Raw genomic sequence first — 16,053 nt, 5'->3', positions numbered from 1 at the left:
GTGTCGCATAGCAACCGCGAGTGTCGCCTCGCCTCGCGTCGCGTCGCTTCTTGCGGAGTTTCACACGCGCTCATGTGACGCGCCGCCTACGGAAGAAGTGTCTTGCAGGTTTTTTCTCTGTTTCAGTGGAGAAACACACACGGACTAACTTAGTTTACAGCCGTCCGGGGAAAAACGACAACAACTCCCAGTCAGAGCGAACGAGCGAGCCCAAGTTCTGCCGGAGAGCACTTCTGTAAGTGTGTGTTTATTCTTTTGTTTGTTTGTGTTTACCTGAGTTTACTTCAGCGTTTCTCAAGTTTGTTTTACTGCGGGTTTTGGGTTCAGTCAATAAACGGATTACTGAATTACTGAAACATACCGATGATTTTATCAGCTCAACTCGAGACAATCTCAGCATGTGAGTCTACAGTCTCTGTTAGTGTTAATAACCGTTATATTTACGACAACATCCACAGGCGAAGATCACGAGTCTATCTATCTATCTATCTATCTATCTATCTATCTATCTATCTATCTATCTATCTATCTATCTATCTATCTATCTATCTATCTATCTATCTATCTATCTATCTATCTATCTATATTTCTGTTTATAATGTGTGTGTGGATGCACTTATCGAGCTTCAAGGAAACACACTGGAGCTTGTGAGTGAGACAGACAGCTCTAGCTGGTGTGTGTGTGTGTGTGTGTGTGTGTGTGTGTGTGTGTGATGTGGTCTGAAACCACAAGATTTCACAGTCGTTGTGGGGAAACTAATAGAGTTCTTAAAGAGATACAGCACTAACTGTGAAGTTCTACATGTAGAGGATTTCGGTTCCTTTAACTCGTATAATAGAGATCTGTGTGGCGTTTAAGTGTGTGTGTGTGTGTGTGTGTGTGTGTGTGTGGAGGGGTTAGCAGGTCCAGTGCTGTGTCTGGAATGTTAATCAGCTTGATGTTTGTAATGAACACTGGGTCGTGCTCGATGTTGTTCAGTGTTTCTTTCAGTGAACGCTTTTGTGTGTGTGTGTGTGTGTGTGTGTTCCAGTTCCTTCTTTGTTATGACCAATTATGACCAATTCAGCTTTTATCAAACCTGCAACTAAAGCAGAACATGGAGAGGCACTGATAGTTATACAACGATGGACAAATCTGCTGATATAGGGTATAATCATATGAATAACTTTGAGAATGATAGTATCTGTTGATTAAAGGGTTAGTTCACCCAATAATAAAAATTCTGTCAGTATTTACTAGCCCTCATGTTGTTCCAACCCCGTAAGACCTTCGTTCATCTTCGCAACACAAATTAAGATATTTAAGATATTAAGATCGCTCCTGCATACTAGTCCATAGGCTTCTTGAGGGAATGACTCGAAAAGTCATTAAAGACATCGTTAAAATAGTCCAAGTGACTACAGCGGCTCAATCTTAACTTTATCAAACGACGAGAACACAAAAATAACGACTTTTTAATTCAACTATTGGTTTATTTCTCCCTCTGCGCGAGTCAGGTTACTAGTTTAATAGCGTAAGCTTCTGTTATTGTACGTCACACACATCACACACATGACCAGCGTCGGCCAATAGTGAGCCTACGTGTGACGTAGCTTTACGCAATCACACTACGGTAACTGACTACAGGCCCATGGAGAAGGAAGTGAATAGTTGAAATAAAGTTGTTATTTTTGTTTGTTTTTGCGCACAAAAAGTGTTCTCGCCGTTTGATAAAGTTAAGATTGAGCCCCTGTAGTCACTTGGACTATTTTAACGATGTCTTTAATGACTTTTCGAGTCATTCCCTCAAGAAGCCTATGGACTAGTATGCAGGAGTGATCTTAATATCTTAAATATCTTAATTTTTGTTGCGAAGATGAACGAAGGTCTTACGGGGTTGAACAACATGAGGGTGAGGAAATACTGACAGAAGTTTCATTTTTGGGTGAACTAACCCTTTAAGAGCAGTTGTAAGTCGTGTGTCCGTTCCAAAACATTATTAATAGTTAATAAACATTTTCTGTTATTTATTATTGTGTTAGTGTCATTTCAGTCATTTTACTTGCTGTTTTTCTCTTCTTCTGGATATGATCATTCTCTAGATGTTACTATCAAGAATAACTTGGATTAATACTAATCATATCTGTTGATTTAGCAGAAGTTGTATCAATTGCAAATAATTTATCAATAGTTTTATGGTATTTATTATTGTGTAATTTCAGGCATTTTTATTTTTCTCTGTATGATTTGTTCTCTTGACGTCGCTAGCATTATGTTAGCTTTACTGGTTATGTTATATAATCGGATGAATATCTAGGCCTATATCTGTTCTGTTAATTACCCGAACTTGCAGTTTTTGTATCCGTTCCAAAACCAGTTACAAACACCTTTATCGACAGTAAAGTTAATAAACACATTTTGTTGTTTATTATTATGATATTTGCATTTTCTCTGACTGGATTGATTGCGGGTGTATTGGGCAGTGTTTGTTTGCTAGCTAGCGCTGTTAACGTCTCTTCAGCATGTTGATTAGCTGGCCAAAACTTCACACCAAGCGTGTGTGTGTGTGTGTGTGTGTGTGTGTATATGTCTCTTTGTAAGTGTCAGTGAGACTTTAACCACAGCCCTTAGACACTCGTTTGCTCTTTTCATCCTGTTTCTGACTGTCGTTCTGAATGTTGTAGAGGCTTGAAGTGTTTCTTGGCCTTTCGTTACTGTTATTTTCTGGATGTGTGATATATTCTTCTTCTCAGACCAACTGTATGAGGGCATAAGACCGCATGTTGTGTGTCTTTTTATATGTATTTAATGTGTTTTTAGGGCTGACAAAGCTAATTTTGTCCACTAAAGATATTTACATATATGCAATATATAATAACATGTCTAAAATTAATACAAACATCTTTTATTTATACAAACATTATACAACGACATCTGTTAAAAGGATAGTTCCTCTGAAGATAAATGTCTAAACTGGTGATATGGCCAAAAATCACATTATTACTGTTTTTATTTGTATTTTTAATTGAATGAATGCAGCATTGGTGAGCGCAAGAGACTTCTTTTAAAAACGTTAAAAATCTTACCGATCCAACATTTTTGACTAGTTGCCTATATTTAATGTGTTTTGATGTTAATGTATTCACGAAATATATCAAATGTAATATGTCATTCTGTTTAATATTACAGGGTTAGAGGGATAGGCCAGTTCACCTGTGGATAAATATCATTATTTACTGTGATATGGCCAAAAATCATATCTCTGAATTGCAATACGGTATATATCACTAATTTTACCATAAAATATAGCACATTTAATGTCCAACAACAAATATTTTAGCAAAATGTAGGCTGTTTTATCCAGAATGATTGCTCTCCATCAGTTCGGCGTGACGGCACTCGTTCACTGAAGTCTGTGAAGTTTAGCGACTCACTCATATCAAACCACTGTATTTATTTCTTCCACATTCATTTCCCACATGTCTAGTACAATTATGTGGTTTTGTTTTATTAATACAGTGTATATATTTTTCTTTATTTACCCTGAAAGAATGGAAGTGAAATGTGACAACATGCCCCATTGGTGGGGTACATTGTAACATGGCCACATGACATCTTAAAATGCTATGATCTAATAAAAAAATATACAAGTCAAACCAAAATATTTTCTTAATAAAATACAATTATTAACTTTTGTCATAAAATAATGACATTTTTAAATAATTAAAAATAAACTAATTTTTGAGTTTGACAACACACACACACACACACACACAGGAAAACACAGCTATACAGCATAGTTTAAAACAAAATCATAATTCATCATTTCTGACCTTGACTCTCAGTCTTTATTTACATGTTTCTTGTGCTTTCTCAATATGATTTCTAAAAGTATAGAATATAATATCATATTTCTTATAGGGGCACATTGTGACAACATGCCCCGCCTGCACAACTGGGGTTTTAACCCGGCTAGTGTCTTCTGATAGCTAGCAGTAGCATTAAAGAACTTTATCAACTGTTAAACAACAGATTGGAGATTAAAAATAATATCAGATTTGTCTAATTTTAAATAAAAACTAAAAATAGTGATGTACATTTGCTCTGGTTAAATAAATGTTCAGTGATATCTTACAAAGATTTCTGAATTTTGGCGCAATTGTTTTTCTATATAGTGTTGAAATGGCAACTATTAAATAGACCAAGTTTCTGTTAGCTTATCCAGTAACTTACAGTACGGTGTGTGGCTTCGTTGCTAATCAGAAAAATCGGGTAAAAGGTTCTTCCTGCTCAGTTACTGCCAAAAAATCATATAACCACATACTTGACCAAACCTGCACATCGGCTAGAGCTGAGTGTGTGTGTGTGTGTGTGTGTGTGTTCATCAGCTCGAAACACCGTCAACAGAAAGCGCTGAGCACTCGCTAAGATCAAGATGAGCGTCTGGTGTTTTTAGCGATTAAAATGTAGATGAGTAGAAGTGAGTGTTTCTGAATGTGTGTCCATGTACTGTAGTTCATTACGCTGTGTTGCACAATCACAGTTTGTGCACTATTAGATTATAGAGGGTTTTCACGGCGCGTCAACAATCCGGAAGTCGGCCATTTTGGAGGCACGGAATATAAACAATGCCATTTAACTGAACGGACTCGCAAATTTGTCTGATTATTTCTGCTGAAAAATGGTGGAGTTTTGTTCTGGACTCATCGGGAAAATACTTTTTGAGTTCTATAGACCTTATGTAGCCCCGCCCCTTTTCAGCGTTGCGCTCTTCCGGTTTGTATTTTGACAGCGATCTTGTATAGGTATGAATGAACTGCTCGTAAAAAAATTCCCGTTCGACATTTGTTAAGACATCTGCATTACAATGCTCATGATAACTTTTGTTAACTCTACAATAAGTAAATCCACTTCACCAGCTAAGTACTCCTCGACAGCAATGCCATAGAAATATACAGAACCGGAAGTTCCAAGACAAAACTCTAAAGATGACGGCGCCCACGTTTCTCTGGTGCATAAGGGCTATAGACTGCCAAAAGTTAAAGAGAAGAGTGAAAAAACTGAAAGAAGGCGTTTGTGGTGAGAGAGGCACAGAATCAGCTCATCAGACACACGTGTTATGAAGCTAACATTTAAGCTACGTTAAAATGTTAACGTATTAACTATGGCTACATTCACACTGCCAGTCCAAATCCAATAATCATTGTATCCGATTGGATTGTGATCTAAAATGATGTCCACACTGTTTATCGTTACTGTTCAGATCCGATTTGTGAGTCTATGCAGCTCCCGGGCAATGACACTGATGGAGGGGTTTGCATTTGCAATAGAGATGTTTTCTTATTTAAAGAGCCCCTATTATAGCAATTGAAATGTTCCTATTTTTGTTTTAGGAGTTCCCAAAAACAGGATAAAAAACACTTTATTTGTCTTATAATATGCATTAATTTTAACTGATTTGCTCAGCGACTCCCAAACGACTCATTTTTCCAAACCACTCCTTTTGCGTGACGCTAATCGGGGGTGATTGGTCAGATTGATCAGTTGTTTGTTAGCCCAACGCATAAACATATTGAAGCACTGCAGTACTACAAGACGCTCTATTCTTTATGACAACTCCAATAACAGCGACAAACATTTCACATATTTAAAAAACAATTAACATTGGAGACCTAGAAGCTGCGCTGAGCGTAACTTACACACACACACACACACACACTGCCTCGCGTCCCGACGCAACAAAACCATTCAAAACCCATAAAAGCAACAATTATTAAAGGAGTAGTTCACTTTTGAAAAAACTTTTGCTGATAATTTCCTCACCCCCATGTCATCCAAGATGTCCATGTCTTTCTTTCCTCAGTCAAAAAGAAATTAAGGTTTTTGATGAAAACATTCCAGGATTTTCTCCATATAATGGACTTCAATGGGAACCAAACGGTTCAAGGTCCAAAAGAGAGTTTCAGTGCAGCTTCAAATGTCTTTAAACGACACCAGACGATGAATAAGGGTCTTATCATGCGAAACGATCGCTTATTTCAAAACTTATTCCAAAAATGTAACTTTTCTAAGGACAAATGCTAGCCTTGCTCTATTCTGTGAGGCGCGTTTGTAACGTCACGTAATACGTAATTACGTTCAAAAGGTCACGGGCGACGTAGCCGGAAGTACAGAATCAAAATCGTCCGACGTCGTTGTTTTACCTTTTAATTCCTTTTTTTTTTGTAAATGGCGTTTGAGTTAGTTTGCACGTCGTTCAACCTATGCGTTCAACTTGTAAACACTGACTCTGTATTTCCGGCTACGTCGCCCGTGACCTTTTGAACGTAATTACGTATTACGTGACGTTACAAAAGCGCCTTTCGACTGAGGAAAGAAAGACATGGACATCTTGGATGACATGGGGGTGAGTAAATTATCAGCTAAAGTTTTTTCAAAAGTGAACTAATCCCATAAGACACTGGTTGACTGGACACAGAGGCACACCTTCAGGACACACTCACAGGTCAAAGGTCAGAGGCTGCGTATGACGAACTGTCAGCTGTGTGTGTGTCAGCTTTAGTGAGGATTTGAACGCTTCAGCGCTTTACGTGACCTCAGCGTCCACTCGGATGTTTCACTTCTTCTCACGAAGCACTTTCTCTCGCTGTGTTAAACGTCAGCAAGATCCAGGAGGACACGATCAGAGTCGAGCCTACAGAACTGAACCGTGAAATCATAGGAAATGGACATGCAATATTGTATTTTAGTCATTTAGTAAAGATTTTAGGTACCTAAAAACAGTTGATGATACAATGGAAGTCAATGGGGTCCAATCAAGGAAATGATGACAGAACTTATATTTTTAGGTGAACTTTCCTAAAACGTGCTAACATCTATTTTTAGTTGCAAATGCGAGTGAAGTCGTATTCAGATGGATCATAGTGTGTGTGTGTGTGCTCATGTTCATGGTGTTTCCGCTATGTGTGTGTTGACTGAAGATCCAGTCATGAATGTGGAGTTTCTAGTTTTCCAGCGGTGAGAATGTGAGGATTTTGTTTTTAATAAATGTTAGAAAATATCTCTTCAGTCGTGTTTTCTTCAAAGCCTGATGTTTCATGTCTCTTTCCTTGTTCTCAGAGAAATGAACTGGTTTACACACACACACACACACACACACACACACACCCTTGTCATTTCACACCTATAGTGTTTGTTTGCATTTACAAATGCACTTCCTGGTAAATGATACTTTTAAATGAGGAAGCAACACAATAGTGAGTTTGATTGTTGTGTGTGTGTGTGTGTGTGTGTGTGTGACACAGTTAAAGTGCTGACACTGTTTTCAATGATTATTGTTGTATATATATGAGATCCATGAGTCAGAAAGGCCTCAGGGTTTGCAGTGCCCAACGCACGCTCGGTTTAGTTTGATATCTGGCGAACGTCGTCTTATAGTTCCTGATTCCGGCTAATTATAATGTTAAGAGGAGGAAGTGCTTCAGCTGAAGATTAATCATCAGTGTTTCATGCAAAGCACTTTTCGGCTCAAAAGGTTCAATAGTTCATGCGTTAACCAACATGAGCTCATTAAGAGCAATACATTACAGTATTAATGAAACCTGTTAGATAAAAATAATCCAGCTGTTCATGTTAGTTCACAGTGCATTAAGTAATGTTCACAAATAAAACCTACGTAATAGTAAACGTTGAAACTAATATGAGGATTATATGCTGAAGAAGTATTGTTCATTCTTAGTTTATGTTAACTAATCAATATTATTGTAAAGTGTCACCGTTACTCCTAATTTGATGAGAACGGCTGTAATGTTTGTCTCGTCGTCGTCTCGTCACATATAACGTAAATGATATATTTTCACTTCAAAATGGTGAAATTAGACAAAAGTTTATTAGTTAGTTCTAACATTTCTATCCTAAAACAGCTGTAAGATATTACGTTTATTGTATCTAGCTTCTGTGAAGCTAAAGCCCCGCCTACTTTGATCTGATTGGTCATTTGACATTGACGCGTGTTATTTGACCTCTGGGTCAGCTCAGATGAGGAGATTGGTTATTGGCGTTGTGTAATATGTCCTTGCAGCCTCAGAGTAGAGCTAATATTAGGCAATTATTTCACAACCTTTAATATTTACTCCTCAGCACATCACCTCTTTCCTCAAAGAGTCTGAAAACGCTTTATTCGAAGATTCACTCCTAAACCCCGCCTCTCTGAGAGCTACTCTACTCTGATTGGTCAGATGACCCAATCCAAACACTCATATCATATCTGAATCTCAGCTCTTCGTCAGCATGGATTTTACCCACAGACTGTATAAAAATATGGGCGTTGTGTGCGTGACGTCACCCGTAGTGTTTCTGAAGAGCGTTTTTGAAGCCCAAAGTGGGCGGAGCCGGCCGTCGCCATCTTGGCAGCGCGTCACTCCTGGATATGCGAAAACGGCAGTGATTTAACATGCGTGTCTATGGGAGTGAGTCTCTTCTGCAGCGCCTCTAGTGGCCAGTGGAGGAACTGCAGGTTAACTCACTCAGGGTCGCATTCAAGAGAAAGACCGCCTGGTTTTACCGTGTCAATCTCATCAACGTGGATTTGCTTTTGCAGCAGAAAACAGTGTATTCTCGACATGACCAACACCATCTAAACTCTTCCAGTCTCAGATACACTACAGTGTTCTGAGAGGGCGGGGCTAAGAGACGCTGCTCAGCCAATCAAGGCTGGCATTACGCAAACCTACGCAGTTTGTCGTTCACTTTGATCTTTGAAACGTTGCAGAGTTTTTACATCCATAAACCGCACTAATACACACTGACTATATGAAAGTAAATATCACAGGGACACTTTAATGTTCATGTGCACAGCAGATATCTGTGGTTCATCTGACCGATAATAAACTCGACTGGAAAAATGATCTTATCTCAGCAGGAAAAGGAAATTACAAACAGGAAATTAGCTTCTTTTCTGAAATGATGTGTCGTTATGATGTGGGCATTGACATTAGATTCAGGCAGAATAAGACAAAATCATACGAGCACGTTTCAAGCGCAACAACTGCCAAATTAAAGCTAGAATGGTTTTTAGAGAGTAATGTAATGGTGTTATTTGGCAGCTGGGCAGTATTACTTCATTAGGTTGTTCAGCCATAACATTACAGTTGTTAAAAATGATTATATTTAAAAATATTCATTATTTTAAATGAATTACATAAATTTTAATGTGTTAAAGTTGTGTGCATTCATTGATTTCCCACTGTTTTTGATAATACATTTGTATTAAATTAAATAAAAAAACAGAATTGAATTGAAATCAAACGCATTTCATAATGCACTATATTATTGTTAATATTTTAATTAGTTATTCAGTTGTTAAATTGATATTCTTGAGACTTGTGAATGTTATTCCTGAGTATGTCGTTGGTCTGGTGTGATGGATCGGTGATGTTCCTCATTTGTGTGAAGGAATCTGCTGAATCTGCTCAAGTCAACGTTTCTGGGATGTCTCATGCTGGAACTCTGGGTAATTTCCCCGCACATGTAATGAAGAGAATGGCAGTAAATATTCTCGCATACAGGCCCAGTTTCCCTGAGAGATGCTAGACGCGCACAGCGGAGGGTGTTCATGAAGTTTGCAGTGAAATGAAATGCATTGGGAAAAGCGGGAAATAAATCTGTAGTTTATCATGATGATATTATTGACAGGTTTCTTGACTTGGAAAACCCTATAAATCAGCCTTATTTCTGAAAAGGTACTATATGTGCTTGAGTTATTGGAAGACAATAGGCTATAGAGCGTTTTTTCTTCAGGTCAACCATATATTCAAAGAAGAAAAAGTCATTTTAATAAGGAAAGCGATAGTAGTACTTCGTTTTTTTGTTGGTTTTTTTGGGCTTAATTAATTTAATGTACTATATTTTAGTTTGATAATGTTTTTTTATTTCATATTTTGTGTTTTTAGGAGATTTTATGGTCCTAAATTATATTTACGCTGTATTTCTAACCCATTTATTCGCTTTTTGGAGAATCTGGAATGCTTAGACACAACAGACACAACAAACACGACACTCGGCAGATTATTGCTCGAGTGAAACAAGTTTTAAAAAGTGAACTTAAAAGTAACAGAATTTTACATGTATTGTTATGGAAAATGCACAAAAATATTATTATGAAATACATATTTTCAAAATCATGTTTTACTCTAAAACTGCAAGAAAATCGAAGCCATAAATCTTAAAGTTAATGGTTATAATAACCAAATCCATTGCATGTGCTGAACTTTTTGTACCATGTTGTTTTTTATTTATCGGCCGGCCGATATTAGGCATTTTCCAAAATATCGGTATCGGCAGTTATAATGGCCGATAAATTAATATTTAAAAAATAAAATAAAAACGGACGAAACACACTTCAGTCATCTCTCCTTGGCCTGTTATATTGAAAATGTATGTTTTACAATTTGCAGTATAATGTTATCTATTGCTAAATTATGGCTCATTATAGACTAGCTAACCACAAAGCTAGCTAACGCCACTATCATCAGTGCAAGACCGCTAACGTTAACATTAATGAGCTTGGAAACCACAATGAACTTTTTCTGCCTAAATAAAGTAATGATTACTGTATTTATAACTCGCATATCTCTAGTTACAGTCCCTGCATTGTAAAAAGTTATACTTGCGAGGAGTGAACATTTAGACATTTAGACAAGTATCAAACGTATTTTGTGCAGAAAAGTTAGCTTTTCTTTTATTCGTGTGTGAAATCCAACAATATTTAGTAAAAAAAAATATATCGGATTTTAAAACCCAAAAATATTTGTATCGGTATCGGCCTTCAAAATCTTTATCCTTTATCGGTCGGGCTCTATTTACCTTTTTTTTAGAATTTGAAAGATAATAAAGATATTGTTTGTTTGTTGATTTTAGTCCTTTAAAACCAAAGAAATAGTGTTTAGAAACTCCTTTAATTTTATTTTAGCAGTATAAGTGTACCCTGTATTGATTATGAGTCTCCCTCTTTTCCCAGTCCCGATGACTCCCTAAGCGAGTGGTTCTGGCTCATCCCAGAGGGCTCGTGGACGTTCCCGTCATGTCCTCGGTCCCGCTGGAAGGATCCCAGCTGGTGTCGGAGTGGCTGAACCACCTCCGGCTCGACCAGTACAGCTCCGCATTCCAGGAGTCCGGGCTGGGAATGCTGTGGGAATGCCAGGATTTATCCTCGGCTAAGCTTCAGCGAATGGGCGTGGCTCTTCCCGGCCACAGAAAGCGGATCCTCGGAAGTCTCCGCAAAATCTTCCCATCGGAGGCCGAGATGGAGGACGAGGAGGAGCGAGAGGACGACAGACCCGTCGCCAAAGAAAGAACGAAATTGCCGACGGAAAACAAGCGTTTGCCTCCCGTCCCACCTCGTCTAATGCCTAATCGACCTCCCGTTCCCTTCACTCCTGGCTCTGTAACCGCGGAAACACCTGGACGAGCCACGCCCATCCCGACTCCGAGGCCACGCCCACGCCCACAGGACCTTCCTCTTAAAGGGCCGGCGCAGCAACTCCAGAAAAGCGAGAGCAAACACTCCCCTCAGTCGCCTACATCATCATCTTCCTCTTCTTCCTCGTCTTCGGAGCGCTTCCACCTGTACGAACAGTGTTCATCTTCCTCTCCGGGAGAAGCGGGTGTTCCTCCTCTTCCTCCGAAGAGCTACGCCGTGGCCGTCTCTAAAGAGCCTAAAGACGAGCCGGTGCCGTACAGACCCCCCGTTCCTCCTCCTCGCGTGTCCGTGGGCTCCAGGACTACAACTCCCAGAGGCGCGTCGACCGGAAGCCCTCCCGCTGTCAGGTACGACACACACTTTATTCGGTAAAGCGAACTGCTTTAGTATGTGTACTTCTCACTATAGAGACAGAGCGATGCTTTTTAACAGTTATAGCGCCACCTATGGTCCGATAAAAAGTTTGCACGCTTGTTTAGAATCATATGCTCACCTATTTTCGAGAAGTTTTCGTTTAGGAGTTGTAGGCTTTTGAGTTTGTTTTGCCACGCCCATTTTTTAATTACCCTGTTACAGCAACCCAAATGGTAAAGTTCAACTTTTTTTTACTATAATTATTGATCTGCACGGGTTTGGTTCCCATCGAACGAAAAACCTAGGACTAGTTCGTAAAAGTAGTTTTTTTACTTAATTGTGAATATGTAATGACCAATTTGATTGACGGCAGTGCTTCTTGAGGCAAAGTTGTTCAGCATGACGAGATCTGTCAAACGATATGCATATTGTGTGGATGTGTGAAACACGTGATTACAGAACCGTTAAACTCGTTAGCGCCAACTAGTGTCTGATTTCTTTTAAAACCGTGAATAGAAATTTAAACTTTATTCAATAATTATTCACATTCGGACTCCAGAGTCTTTCTGCACTAGTCTGGTTCTGGTCGGGCGACAAACCCAGGACTATTTTACAAAAGTAAGTTTTTGACTAAATTCAGAATTACGCAACGATATGCACACCAGAAAATGAAATCCACTTTCCTATGTTATAAGAAACGTGAGTCAAACAGTTTATGAGCCATTTTGTACTTTTGATCACTGTAGCATATCACACACTAAGCTAAGCTGTTTTGTAGTTTGAATAGTGTGAGTAGGGTGTTAACTTGCAGTTTTTTCATTGACTGCATTGCATTGTGGGATACAGCACCTCACACACAGTGTGTTTATACAGCAATGCAGATTGCAGTCATTCTTCAGGAACAGTGAGAGCAGTGTTGTAGTGAACAAGCTGCACAAGCTAGTGTTTGTGTTTCCTGTGACTGGAGGTCATTGAGTCATGTGACCCTCAGACCATCACAAGGGTCAAACGGACCAGTGGAAATGAGTCAGCGCTGGAAAATGACGTGTTCTTCCAGGCAGTGGGAGTGTGTTCGGTTATTGTGATTCAGACCAACATCATCACACACTCTTGAACAGTGATGGTGAGAGCGCCGCCCTGTGGTGTTCACAGGAACTGCAGCCAGTGTTTATGAAACCTCTTCTAGAAATGAAACCCATTTTTGTTTCATCACAACTTAGTCACTCTGTAGACTATAATTCTATCCTTTAAAACTCATCTCAAACATATTATAAGATATATAAGACAGTCATTGCCTTAAAATATCTTGAATGTAACTCGACACCCTTGCCTCATTTAGTATACACGTTCTATGAATATGCAAATGAGCCCCTCCCTCCCTAACACACATCCCTAGCAGATATTGGACTGGATGTTTTGATGACCATTATCTTTAGCTGTGGAGTGTGTGTGTGTGTGTGTGTGTGTGTGGTGTTGTCCGCAGCGGACACTAGGTGGCAGCGCTTCTCTCGGCATGCTGACCCACAATGCCATGCGAGAGCGTTTCTGCAGCTGTAATCCCACAAGAAACCACTTTTAGTCACTTTCCAGAAGGTCAGCATGTGATTCACATCCTTGAGAAACCGAGGCTTTAGATCCCCATTTCTGAGAAGTCTAATCAGCCGTTATTTTGATGGAAATTCTCAGTTTAACAAAATTAAAGCAAAACAAAAAACCTAATTCTTATTAATGCACGTTTTACTTTTGAGTTTGTTTCTCAGTAATGCTCATTATATAGTAATGCACTTATAGCCTAAAAGTAATATATATGAAGAGTTCAGATGCAAAAGCCTCTAAGTGCCATTTGAAATTTTCTTCTAAAATGATGATTTTTATCAAGCTTGTATATTTAAGTTCAGTAATTTCACTTAAATGGCAATGATAATTACCTATTAATTGTTATTTAAGTGAACTTAAATATACAAGTTTGATAAAAATCATCATTAAAGAAGAAAATTTCAAATGGCATTTAGAGGCTTTTGCATCTGATGTACTTTTATTACTTTTAGTTTTAACCATAAAACCAATGTTTTTCCCCCTAAAAAAGGCCTCAATGCAAGTAAATGCATGGACGCGGGGTTAATTTGTGCACTACATGTTCTCGTGTGTGTGTGTGTGTGTGTGTGTGTGAGAAACGGGAGGCAGAATTCAGGAAGCTCTTTGTGTTTTCAGTTTGTGAAGGTCTCGGCTCAGAGACTCTGGTCTAAAAGTGTTTTCCACTTCCGTCTGCTCTGTGTGGTCGGCTTGCTCGTTCTCCGACTCGCTCGGCTCTCTCGCTCTCGTTCACCGGACCGTGTCTGCGTGTGTGTCGCCGGATAACGGGATTCAGGGCCTTTTCTGCCATGTTTCAGCACGTAAGTTCAATGTGGAAGTGAGTGAGTGTTGTTCTGTTTTCTTTAAAACTTTAATGTTTTTGAGTGTTCTGGGTGTGTGTGTTGTGTCGAAGTCGTCACTGACGTGTGTGTGTTGTATAGATGTTTGTTGTGAATGCAGTGTGTGATTCACGTTCACTTCCGATGCCAGTGTTTATGAGCTGATGTGCTGCACTGTAAAACTGTAAAACCGCAGGTTCGTCTTTTCATCATGGTGTGTGTTCATGTCGTTTCTCTCTCTCTCTGTGTGTGTGTGTGTGTGTGAACCTTTCACAGGTATAAATTTACTTTTCTTGCACAAAAACTGTCCTCATCAGTAACTTCCTGCTGATATCCGTGGTGGCGGTTGACCGCTAGTTCACTTCCGAAGGCGACTGACCGTCCAGGACGTGTTCTGTTTCATGCTTTGCTCATCTCAGATGAAGTGTGTGTTGCTGAGCATCAACAGGAGACGGGCCTGCCTTTAAACACACACACCAGGAACATGATCGAGTTGCACTGTGAGGCGGTGCCGCGTCTGGTAGTTAGCTAGTGGTGTTGCTTGAGGGTTTTACAGCAATGGTTGATGATGAAATCTTCAAAATGAAGATTAATGGATAACTGGTCCAGCAGGATGCACTTCAGACGGCTTGTTTTGGTCAATCGGCGTTCTCACTTCTCACTAGTCGTGTCTATTTTAAAGGAGTGTGTCTTTACTGTAATGATCCCTGGAAACATCCATTAGCGTCATGTTTTTGGAAATATCCTGACTTGTGTGCTTGTGTAACGTTGAGTCATTTCTAGTTGTGCAGTTCCTGAAAACGGCTTTAATGTTATCCATCGGGACTTGATGTGTTGGGTTGTGACGTGTGTGTGTGTGTGTGTGTGTGTGAACATCACTTGCTTTAGTTGTTTTAAAGATTATACATAACGTCTTGTATAGGGATGGGCAATGATTAATTGCGATTAATTGCATCCAAAATAAAAGTTTGTGTTTACATAATATATGTGTGTGTAGTGTGTATAATTAATTTGTATATATAAATACCCACACATGCATGTATATATTTAAGAAATACTTGCATGTATATACTTTATATATATATTTACACATAATTAATATTATATATAAATATTTGATATACGTTAATAACACATTTTTCTTAAATATACACATACATGTGTGAGTATTTATATATACAAATTTAATTATACACACTACACACACATATATTATGTAAACACAAACTTTTATTTTGTATGCGATTAATCGCGATTAATTGTTGCCCATCCCTAGTCTTGTGTAATAACATGCGTTTATGAATCATTCTCAATAAGAGAGTGTTATTTATCAAGAAAGCATTGACTTTCTTTACGCATTCGTCACTTACAGTGCAGGAACAGTAGGTTGTGTTAATATAGGATTGAAATCTTTTATCTGTTTTGTTAATCCAAACCTAAAAGGAGCCGATGAGGATTTCATTTAAAAAAAACAAAACAATGGAGTTTATGGGAAATATTGCTTTATGTGCAGTACCTTACATTAATTATCAGGGTCATTATTAATAAAAATGTATTCAAAAAGGGTGAAATTATACAAGAAACACCGGCGGTCCAAAGTTTGGAATAATCGTGATTTTGTTAGTCTTTTCTGCTCATCAAAGCTGCATTTATTTAATCTTAAAATACAGTAAAACAGTGAAATAGTATTATTATAATGTAAATCAGCTGTTTTTTATGTGAATATACAGTAAAGTGTCATTTATTCCTGAATTTATCATCATTACTCCAGTCTTCAGTGTCACATGATCCTTCAGAAATCACTCTAATATGAGGATCTGATGATCAAT

General features: G+C 38.6%; 1 protein-coding gene across 3 annotated transcripts in view; it reads left to right on the top strand.

The window, feature by feature from the left end:
- arap1 (ArfGAP with RhoGAP domain, ankyrin repeat and PH domain 1) overlaps positions 1-16,053 on the top strand; it is a 58,852-nt gene continuing 42,799 nt past the window's right edge. For 2 of the 3 annotated variants that reach the window (XM_039670045.2, XM_039670044.2), the window contains exons 1-2: positions 1-235; positions 10,998-11,806. In XM_039670045.2, the coding sequence (XP_039525979.2) occupies positions 11,061-11,806 (746 nt within the window). In that variant the 5' untranslated portion in view covers positions 1-235; positions 10,998-11,060. Of the gene's footprint in view, positions 236-10,997; positions 11,807-14,008; positions 14,207-16,053 lie in introns of those variants that run through there. The other variant, XM_039670047.2, reaches the window with a different exon arrangement.

This window comes from Pimephales promelas, chromosome 16 (assembly GCF_988280905.1).
Source record: "Pimephales promelas chromosome 16, fPimPro1.hap1.1, whole genome shotgun sequence".
Lineage (NCBI taxonomy): Eukaryota > Metazoa > Chordata > Actinopteri > Cypriniformes > Leuciscidae > Pimephales > Pimephales promelas.
The sequence above is the reverse complement of the archived record's forward strand: the minus strand, read 5'-3'. Positions and strand labels throughout refer to the sequence as shown.